The sequence below is a fragment of the Mandrillus leucophaeus genome, unplaced genomic scaffold, assembly GCF_000951045.1.
Source record: "Mandrillus leucophaeus isolate KB7577 unplaced genomic scaffold, Mleu.le_1.0 Scaffold669, whole genome shotgun sequence".
NCBI lineage: Eukaryota > Metazoa > Chordata > Mammalia > Primates > Cercopithecidae > Mandrillus > Mandrillus leucophaeus.
The window spans coordinates 645,392-656,754 of NW_012107241.1; the positions used below are offsets into that span (position 1 = coordinate 645,392).

General features: G+C 38.7%; 1 protein-coding gene across 1 annotated transcript; it reads left to right on the plus strand.

Annotated features, from left to right (window-relative positions):
* The first annotated feature begins 414 nt into the window (after positions 1-414).
* On the plus strand, positions 415-1,593 carry LOC105554981 (olfactory receptor 8G2). The gene has a single exon (XM_012001654.1). It carries the CDS (start codon positions 446-448, stop codon positions 1,376-1,378), a length of 933 nt encoding a protein of 310 aa, XP_011857044.1. The 5' UTR covers positions 415-445; the 3' UTR covers positions 1,379-1,593.
* The last annotated feature ends 9,770 nt before the right edge of the window (positions 1,594-11,363 follow it).

Here is an 11,363-nt window from a genome sequence, read left to right on the forward strand (position 1 = left end):
AAAATGGTTTAAAAACAAAAATATCCTTTCTTCCCCTTAAACTGTTTTGGTATTTTGGTTCTCTTTCCTAATCTGAGTAAAATGAAAATCTGATCGCTATGCTATTTGATGTGCATGACATATTTATATGTTAGAGAATATGGTAGGAAAGAAAAGAATTCTCTGAAATAACATTAGTAGCTTGCTTTCTTATTGAGGTCAAAAAATGGCATTTTCTCTTAAAAGGTTATGAACTAAACTTTAATGTTTTTGATGTCTGCAGTTCCTCCTCTGGTCAACCAGACTATTGTCTGTTACATAGTAGCAAGAGAGGCTCCAGAGACCACTGCATTATGTTTCTCCTCTGATAAGGTATAGAATATGTAATGATCTACAAATAATTTCTCTCTCACACACAAACACATTCAATTTCTCTTTCCAAAATTTAGAAACTGTTGACAAGATCATGGACCCTGGAAACCATTCCTCAGTGACTGAGTTCATCCTGGCTGGGATCTCAGAACAGCCAGAGCTCCAGCTGCCCCTCTTCCTCCTGTTCTTAGGAATCTATGTGGTCACAGTGGTGGGCAACCTGGGCATGATCACACTGATTGGGCTCAGTTCTAACCTGCACACCCCCATGTACTATTTCCTCAGTGGTCTGTCCTTCATTGATCTCTGCCATTCCACTGTCATTACCCCTAAGATGCTGGTGAACTTTGTGACAGAGAAAAACATCATCTCCCACCCTGAATGCATGGCTCAGCTCTACTTCTTCAGTATTTTTGCTATCGCAGAGTGTCACATGTTGGCTGTAATGGCGTATGACCGCTATGTGGCCATCTGTAGCCCCTTGCTGTACAGTGTCATCATGTCCTATCACCTCTGCTTCCGGCTCACAGTAGGAGTTTACATTTTAGGCATCCTTGGATCTACAATTCACACTGGCTTTATGTTAAGACTCTTTTTGTGCAAGACTAATGTGATTAACCACTATTTTTGTGATCTCTTCCCTCTCTTGGAGCTCTCCTGCTCCAGCACCTACATCAATGAATTACTGGTTCTGGTCTTGAGTGCACTTAACATCCTGATGCCTGCCCTAACCATCCTTGCTTCTTACGTCTTTATCATTGCCAGCATCCTCCGCATTCGCTCCACTGAGGGCAGGTCCAAAGCCTTCAGCACTTGCAGCTCCCACATCTCGGTTGTTGCTGTCTTCTTTGGATCTGCAGCATTCATGTACCTGCAGCCATCATCTGTCAGCTCCATGGACCAGGAGAAAGTGTCCTCTGTGTTTTATACTACCATTGTGCCCATGCTGAACCCCCTGATCTACAGCCTGAGGAATAAAGATGTCAAAGTTTCCATGAAGAAAATTCTGCATCAGACAGCATGTTAATGAATAGAATCAATGTCATGTTTTCATATCAAGATAGGTCTTTGGTTTGATTAGATATCTAACTTATTAGATGTATTGTTGAGATTTATGAAAATTCAGTGATGCTCTTTTATTTAACACATCTCCAAAATATTCCTCCAGTCTACTTCCATTGAACCTATATTCCAATGAGTATATGTAGAGAAATGCTAAGAATAAAATCAAAATACTTTTGAGATTTAAAGTATCCCTAGTTTTATTTATTATTATTGTTATTGAGATGGAGTCTAGTTCTGTTGCCCAGGCTAGAGTGCAGTGGTTCGATTTTGGCTCATGGCTCAATGCAGCCTCTGCCTCCCAAGTTCAAGAAATTCTTTTGCCTCAGCCTCCTGAGTAGCTGAGATTACAGGTGTGTGCCACCATGCCTGGCTAATTTTTAAATTTTTGGTAGAGATGAGGTTTCACCATATTGGCTAGGCTGATCTCGAACTCCTGACATTCAGTGATCTGCCTGCCTTGGCCTCCCAAAGTGTTGGGATTACAGGTTTGAGCCACCACTCTTGGCTCCTAGTTTTATCTTTTAATTATAATATAGACAACAACCTCAACAACGACCACAGTGATAATGATGGCGGTAATGAGAATGATAGTAACAACATATATTATTGAAAGTTTCTGAAATATCAAGCACCTAGCACTTTACATGGGTCACTCTATTTAACATTTACAGTATTACTTCAGGGAAAGCCTTAGTATCATTATGCTTTTAAAGATGAAAAAAATTAAACACTTATTTGAGTGACTGCTCAGGGTTCCAACCATAATACGACATTGAGACTGGAAAGGTTGGCTCAAGGACTTTTGACATTATTCAAAGTGATACTCGGTCCAGGTAATTGTGAGTAGGTCTAAACTCCAGAGAATTTCCGTCTGCAAATCAAGCTTCCCCCATTCTCTATGACATGTTTCCTATGTGATTGCGTCACTGTCCTCTGGATAGCTTCATGATAGTTTCACTTTTATTTCATTTATTATAATGAACATAACCAAAATCTTTCAAATTTATAATGATCAATGAAAAACAGCAAAACCAGAAAATTATTCTAGTCTTATTATAGAGATATGCATTATAGATACTTATATTATTATACTTGATATCAACAATTTATAAAAAAGTAGCATACATATTGTCTTATCTTCATACCAATAACACTGTGGCTGCTTATGAGGCAGATCACTGGGGCAGCTGAAAATTCCACTAAGTTGCATTGCTTCCATGTGGTTCACACTCTTAGGTACCATAATTTATAAATAGTTGCCATTTTATGTCATTTTTTCCTTTAAAAAAACCTCTTCTCTGCCCTCATGTTATTACTTTTCTGTTACTGGGCATTTAACACTCTTCAACTGTGAATATCTATGATATTCTAATTACTCAATTGCCTGTGTCTCTCCCCAATTTAAATTACCTACTCGTTATTGTCAGATCAATATTTTTGATGCTGTTGCATGTTATTCAACTAATGTAACAAGTTTCAGTGTTCACTATAATTTCCTAATATAGGAACAACTAGTACAATATGTCTTTATCATTCCTACATTTCATTATCCATTCATTCAATGCAGTCAGAGATTTGTTCTCGAGAACCCATTGCACTTAATTTTCATCATTTATGTAAAGTAAGGGAAAATGCCTACAATTATAACTCTTGTCTTAATCATGATTCCCAGTCTAGCACTCTGTCCAAAAGACTGTCATATATACCAATAGGCTAAAAGAGGACAAACCAAAAAGCACTGTTGGGTAGACAATTGAATGAATATGGCTTGAGCTCATATACAAAATATTGACTAATTAAAAGGCAGTAGCTTTATAAAGGAAGAGGGAAAAAGCATGTCATATTCAGGGTACCATAATCAAGGCACAAAAATAGAATAGTAAGCAGAAGTAGTTAATGAACCACCCTGGGTCGTTGTAAGACATCACTCCTTATTTTTTTTTAATTTGAAGTTTTAAATTTTGTGGATACATAATAGGTGTATATATTTATGGGTTGCATGAGATATTTTGAAACAGGCATGCAATACATAATAATCACATCAGAGAAAATGGATTATCTGTCACCTCAAACATTTATCCTTTGTGTTATAATCCAATTGTACCCTTTTAGTTATTTTTAAATATGCAATTAAATTATTTTTGACTATAGTCACCCTATTGTGCTAGCAAATACCAGGTCTTTTCCATACTTTCTATTTTGTGTACGCACTAACCCTCCCCAGTTTCCCGCCCTCGCCCCCCCCCCACCCCACCTACTACCCTTCACAGCCTCTGGTAACCATTCTTCTACTCTCTATCTCCATGAGTTCAATTGTTTTAACTTTTAGCTCCCATGTGTAAGTGAGAACATGTGAAATTTCTCTGTCTGTGCCTGGCTTATTTCACTTAACATAATGACCTCCAGTTTCATCCACGTTTTTGCAAATGACAAAATCTTATTCTTTTTTATGGCTGAATAGTACTTCATTGTGTATATATACCACATTTTCTTTATTCATTTGTCTGCTAATGGACACTTAGGTTTTTATGAAGTTTCATTTTCACCATATTATATCAAAGGTACGTGCTATCAACTTTAAACACACTTATTACTGTTGATGCCAACCTTGATTTTGTGGTTGAGGTAGTGTTGGTCTGGTTTCTTCACTAAAAAGTTACACTTTTTTCAAATTTTCTGTACTCTCCGGAAGAAAGTCAGTATGCATGGCTTACACTGAAAGAGTGGATTGTTATGTTTCACTTCATTTAGGGTGAAGTGTCTTCATAAATTATTCAGAATTCTTCTTTGTGGGATTTTTCTCTTTTCTCATTTATTTATTTGTCCACTCATTTATGTGTGTTGTCAGCATGGACTCATGGATATTACTATATATATTGGGTTATCATTCAGTAATACTTTATTTGCTGCTCAAATTGTTCTAACGTTGTCATCGGAGTTCCTTTCATTGATTCCTGAATCCCTCTGACAAACTTGCATCAATCATCAACTTGGTGTTTTTTGTTTGTTTTATGATAACCTCCCTTACTTCTAGCACCATAGTATGCCCCAGGTTTATCTTGCATACTTTCTGCCTAGTTTTCAAATCACTTATTTCTCCTATTGCTAACAGTAATGAAAGGAAAATCTTGTTAGCAATAGAATAAAATATAGGCTCCTATCGCACTTCATTCACAAAATGACCAAATATGCCTAGGTCTACTTTTGCACTCTCTATTGTTCTGTTTTGTTTTGTTTTTTTTTTCCTCCTCTATGACCACCTGTAACACACTATCTAATCTGTGGGAAAGAGAGTTTCTGGGATGCCAGATGAGTTGGTCTCCCCTGTGTGAGACACCCATGGGAAGCCATGGGCGGCCTCTGAAGAGAAAAGTCTCCTTATTGTCTTCATGTTTTTATGCCCCAAAAGCATAACAGCTCCGTGACATGCCACAGGTTGCTCGGGGAGATAACACTCCCTTGCAGCAGTGGAGTATAATCAAACATCTTGGCTTCTCCTGAAACCCACTGCCACTCATTTCAGTCCCAATAAGTTAAGTAGTTTAGACACATGCCTTTGCTCGAGGAAATTCACAGAAACCGCCACTGCTATACATCTTATTGAATGACTCACAAGTTCTCCTTCACTGATTAATCCTTTTCCTCATCCTTTCCTACCCCTCCCACTTGCCCTAAGAACAAAGAGTTTGTAAACCAACGAATTGGGTGGCGGCCCAGAGCTCAGGGCCCTGAGCAAGCCTCGGATGCTCCGGTCCCTGGATCCGCCTTTTAAATTCTTATTCTGTCTCTTTCTAATTCCTCTGTCTCCACTGGACTCAGGGTACCCACCGGGTGGTGTGGGGATGGTTTCCCCAATACTAATCCGTGTCATAGTATTTCTCAAAACATTTTAGCTTATATCATATACTTTTGTTCTTTGTCAAGATAGCTTCAGATATTCTAAGGCAATCAAAATTCCCCATGATGTCTAAATTTGACAGACTTGCAAGCAAAAGTAGTCAAATCCACAAGTATTTTTGGAGATACCTATGCCACTCTCTCAGTCACTGATAGAACAAGTAGACAGAAACATTTTAAGAAAGGATTTCAAAAAGCATGATTTATTAAAAAATCCAATTGACACTGTAGGTTCTATCAAAATTAAAAATTTTTGCTCCTCCTAAGACATTGTTAAGAGATTAAAAAGATAAATCTCAGAACATACTTGCAGATCAGGTATCAACCAAAGTTTTGTATTCAGAATATGTAAAAATTCTCAAAACTCAATAATAAGAAAACAATCCATAAAATGAACAAATATTTGAATTCATCACCATTGTTACAATGATGGCAAATAAACATATGGAAACATACCACAGTACACCTATTAATTAGAATGACTGACATTAAAAGTATAAGCTGAGGCTGTGCATTGACTGGGACTATCACAATCTGGTAGTATGAATCTAAAATGATACAGCCACTTAAACAAACAATCTTCCAGTTACTAAAAAATTAAACATATATCCACTATATTACTCATCCTCTCCATACTGAGTAGTTACTCAGGAGAAATTAAACATATGCTTATACAAAGACTTGTACATTAACATTCACAGTAGCTTTATTTGTCATAGTCCAACACTGGAAATGATACAAGTGTTCCTTAATTGAAAATGCTTTGTGGTTTATTCATCCAAATCCATACCACTCAGTAGTAAAAACATTGAACAATTGATACACAAGGCAACATGGATGAACCTCAAAATAATTATGCTTAGCAGAAGGAGCCAAACCTGCACCCCATCCCCCAGAAAAAAGTACGTCTATATAATTTCATCTCTGTAAAATTCTAGCAAATGCAAATTAATCTATATTGACAGAAAGCAGATGATTCTTTGTGTGAGGACAGAAGTGGGGCATTACAAAGGGGCAGGAAGAAAACATCTGTGGATAACAGTTATGTTCCTTAGCTTGGTGGTGATAATTTTACATATATTACATACATACATACATATAATATACCCACATATGTAAGTGGTGATGTTTTCATATTGTATATATGTACATAAATTTTTATATACATACATATGTGTGTAGCAAGATAGATAACACCAAGTTGTGTATTTTAAATATGTAAATATTTAAGTATTTAAATTCACAAGTGTTGACCACAAACATTCCAATCTAATTCTAGTCTGAAAATTTTCAAAAAGGTCAAACTTTTTAATCTGATAAATATTTAAAATTTTCTTCCACAACAGAAAGGATAATAAGGCCTAATTATTTAGTTCATTCATGCAGTACATCCGCATTAACTGATGCTTGGTGAGTGGAAGACACGGCCTCATGACACTCCTGAGAGGAAGACCTGAGAACAGACAGTGCAAATCAGGAAGTGCAGCCTAGAAGCTTACTCATGGTCACTCCATCGTTGATACTAATCTCAGTTCTTCCTAATACATTAGGTTAGAGGAGAGGAGAAAACTGGGTAGTTCAAAGCCCTCCTTACAGGTGCACGTCTGAATTCTGCCTTTACAAATTAATGTGTCTGCAGACTCTAAAAATATCCTTACAAATGCAAATTATTCTAGAAATTAAAGAAATGAGACAATTGCCTAAGAAAAAGTAGTCTCCGCTCACATTACAGGGAAGGGGGTGCCAGGAAGGCAGGGGAGAAGATAAATTTTCCTCGATTTCAATTTCAAAGACCCACCCAGTGTGTTCAAACCATTTATGAAAGAAGCCATCTTGTTGAAGTCCGTTTTCTAGCTACCTGTGTTGTGTCAAGCATAATTGTTATTGTTAATTTTACAAAGACATTTTAGCCGTGATCTTTGAGATGTAGGAGTTCACCAGTCAATGGAAGAACCAGGCATAATAACCCACAATAAAATGTGATACTAATAATAGCAAAAACTTGTATAGGGCTTTCTATGTACCACACATTAATGAAATCACACATATTTATTAACTCATTTACACTTCATAACTATACTATATAGTAGATATATCTATTATCTGCATTTTACATATGAGGAAACTGAGGCATGGAGAAGTTAAATAGCTTCTCAAATGTTACAAAGATAGGAAAAGACAAAACCAGGGTTAGAGCCCAGGCAATCTGACTTCAGCAAACATTCCTTTAATTATTTCAGCATACAGTCTACTGCAATTAGCTTAGCACAAGTGTGATAAGAGCACAAAGCCGTGTGTTATGAATTCTGTTTATGGGACTCTAGGAAGGCTTCGCAGGTAAGTTACATGAGAGTCAGATTTTTAATGATGAACAAAATTTATCATGGAAAAAAAGAAATGAAAGAATGAAGGAATATAAAGCAAAGGGGTAATATGAAGCACCTCAAAGGGAAGCCAACAATTTGGCATAGTCATGAGTAACAGGGAGAAAGAAGGGACTGGCATTTTGCTAACATAATCATTAATCATGGCATGGGTTCATGTAATGTCAAAGAGCTTGATTTGAGTTGGAAAACCAACAAGTGACAGCAAGAATCAATTCAATAATGAATGCAACAGGGTTGCTTAAATGCTTTTGTTTAATATTTACTTGGTTTTCTTACCAGGCTATTTGTCATCAGATAGGTCCCATTGGTTCAAGTATCTCAAAACCGATGACTGATTATTAAGCACAATCAATTGCTAGTTATCTTGGGCCTCCAACTGCCGCTGTTTTTCTGCTTGCCATCTTCTGTGAAAGAGTGAACAGGGAGCATTCTGGTTGGACCTGTAATGGGCCTTACGGATATGACTGTGGAGTTCACCTACGGAACAGGGAGTTGCTTGGCTGCCAGTGACTGTCCCAAGATTATCTGTGGAGAGCACTGTCTGTACCTTTCCATCATTCTTTTCTTTTTCTTTTCTTTTCTTTTTTCTTTTTATTTTTGGTGGGGAGTGGAAGGGGCAGTCTATACTGGCAGTCTTAGGAATCTCCCTCTTAACAAAACCTAGTCCTAATGTACATATTATCCTGAGCAATCTCATGGACATCTCAAGAAAGCTTATGACTTACTCTGTGGTTTGAGGAAGACAGGGCTCAAGCTGCCCAAGGAGGAGGAGGAAGCCCCGAGGAAGAAGCTGTCATCGGAGAGGCCCTTGTGGAGGACTGCAGCAAACATCAATGCCGGGGTCCTCCTGGTTGTGGTGCTCTTTGTTTATGGCTAGTTTGCCAGAACTCTGAGCCACTAAAATACTTAATAATTATTAATAAGTAAGCCAAGGATAATTTTATGAATTTTCTTATAGCTTGTTGTGTTGCAAAAGGGAGATGAGTAGTTGGTAATTTTGTCTAATGAAATGACTAAAGACTTGATATTTTGCTTTAATTGTTTCTTTGTATCATTAAGAAAAAGTTGGGCTGGGCGCGGTGGCTCAGGCCTATAATCCCGGCACTTCGGGAGGCTGAGGCAGGCAGATCACCTGAGGTCAGTCAGGAGTTTGAGACCAGCCTGACCAACATGGTGAAACCCCGTCTCTACTAAAAGTACAAAAAATTAGCCGGACATGGTGGCAGGCACCTGTAATCCCAGCTACTTGGGAGGCTGAGACAGGAGAATCGCTTGAACCCAGGAGGCAGAGGTTGCAGTGAGCCGAGATCATGCCACTGAACTCCAGCCTGGATGCGACAGGGCGAGACTCCATTTCACAAAAAAAGAAAGAACAAGTTGACAATTTATGAAACTATTAAGTGACCCTATACATGTGTAAACCAGACACTTAGGGTCTAAATTATTGTTTCCAGCTTTATTTTGGTATAATTAAAAAATAAAAATTATATGTCTTTAAGATGTAAAAACAAAAAAAGAAAGGAAGGAGCAGTAAAAGGAACACTAGACAGGTGAGTTAAATTTCATCACCAAGAACACTATGGAAAGTTAAGGAGTCTTAACTGTAGCATATAGGCTGTGGATCATGGGGATGAATTCAAGGTGTTAAAGCAGAGAAATGTCAGGTGAGATTAGTTTGCACTGAAAATACCTGTCAAGCCAAAGATTACATTGTACATTGCTTTAGCAAAATACAGACAGCTCTGCTCTTGTACACGACTTCATTATTTCATATCCACTGGGATATGTATTTGGGCCCAGATCAGTCATCCTCTGAGGCCTCCTCTGCTCTGCAATTTACCTCCTGGATCCTTTCCCTTCTCCTTTCTGATCTCACGCAGCAATCATGTAATGAAGCTACGGAAAAATCATAAGATTTCTGGTTTCTTTGTTATTCTTTTTTTTTGTAGAGGTGGCAGGGGGATGAAGTTTCACTCTGTCTCCCAGGCCGGAGTGCAATGGCACAATCTTGAGTTCACTGCAAACTCTGCCTCCCAGGTTCAAGTGATTCTCCTGCCTCAGCCTCCCAGGTAGCTGGGATTACAGGCATGTGCCACCATGCCAGGCTAATTTTGCATTTTTAGCAGAGACAGGGTTTCGCCATGTTGGCCAGGCTGGTCTTGAACTCCTGACCTCAGGTGATTCTCCTGCCTTGGCCTCCCAAAGTGCTAGGATTATAGGTGTGAGCCACTGTACCTGGCCTGTTCCTTTGTTATCTTTCCGATATATCACTATGTTTTTCCTCAGTTAGAATTATCTTCTATTTTGTTATATATTACGATGTTGACTGATGCACCTCTAGAGTTCTTGAATTTTCTAAGGTTAAACTGTTGCACAAATCCTGTGCATGTTAATCTATGTGAAAGTCGGAAAGAGAAAAAGGTAAACAGGTAAGCTTCAGGAGAAGCAGAGAACCTCCTTTAGAAAAGGAGTTCCAGTCTGAGTGAATGGTAGGCCCCAAACAACTCTAATCTGTAAGAACAGATAAAGTGATATTTTATCTTAATGAATGGGAAACTTCATGGTTAGCAGGATGTGAGTAACGCTCATGCACATAAACCACAGGACCACTGGACTCATGATAAGTAGAACACTGAGGACCTCAATGTCATCTGTTCATAGACCCAAGTGATCATTATCACTGACCTCCTTTCAACCATCAACTTTTTCTAGCTAGTGGTTTACCATCTGTACAGACATTTATTTCCTGGTTTATGATAATGTTAGTAACATATTCTCCTAGGGACCTCCAAAATCCAAATATAAATGTGTAAGCAGTCTCTTTTCCTGCCTAGACTTCATAACACCATCTTATGCAATTTGCCATTTACTTCTCTGCTCAAACATTCTCCATCTGCTACGCTGTCTCCTCCTCCTCTTCCTCCAAACCACCTCTCAGTTGAATCTTTAATCATTCTTTCAAGCATATCATTTTTTCTGGAATTTTTAAAAAAACGATTAAAATATGAAATCAAAATGAGATATGTGGAGTGTCAATTAAGAGGGTAAAATTGTGTCATCAGAGAATATTACAACCCACACTTTGTGCTCATCTCCCCTATTTTGTTTTCCTAAGTGGCACTTTTTTAAATGAATGAAAATGACATATACAGTGGCAGGATGGCAGACTAGATGCAGTCAAGAAGTTTGGCTCGCATAGAGAGAACATGATTTCAACTACTCCAACAGAACTTGACCACATATTGGGAGAGAAAATGCTGAATGTGAATGGAGAAAAGACGCAGTCACCAAGGCTGAAGAGAGGGGAAACTGGGAACCCTGACTGGGGTGCCTGAATGCTAGGGCTGTTTCCTGGCCGTGAACGGTGCCTGGGAAAGGAGCGAGTGAAAGGACTGGGGGACTTCTTGCTCTCGCTGTGGACCTCTGGGGTCTTATCTGCAAGGGATCCCACACCCCTAGGGACATATGATCTGGCAGAGGGTCTCCCTGAAGATTACATAGAGACAGAGACAGAGCTGCAACAGGCACACAGGTGGGAACCTTTGAGTGTGGGTCAGCTCTGACAGAGCCCAGCCATAAGCACCTACCTTCTAGGGCTGCCCATCTCTCTCTGAGAGGCTCTGGCCCCAGAGAGAAGGCAAGGCCTGCTTCCCTATGGGACTG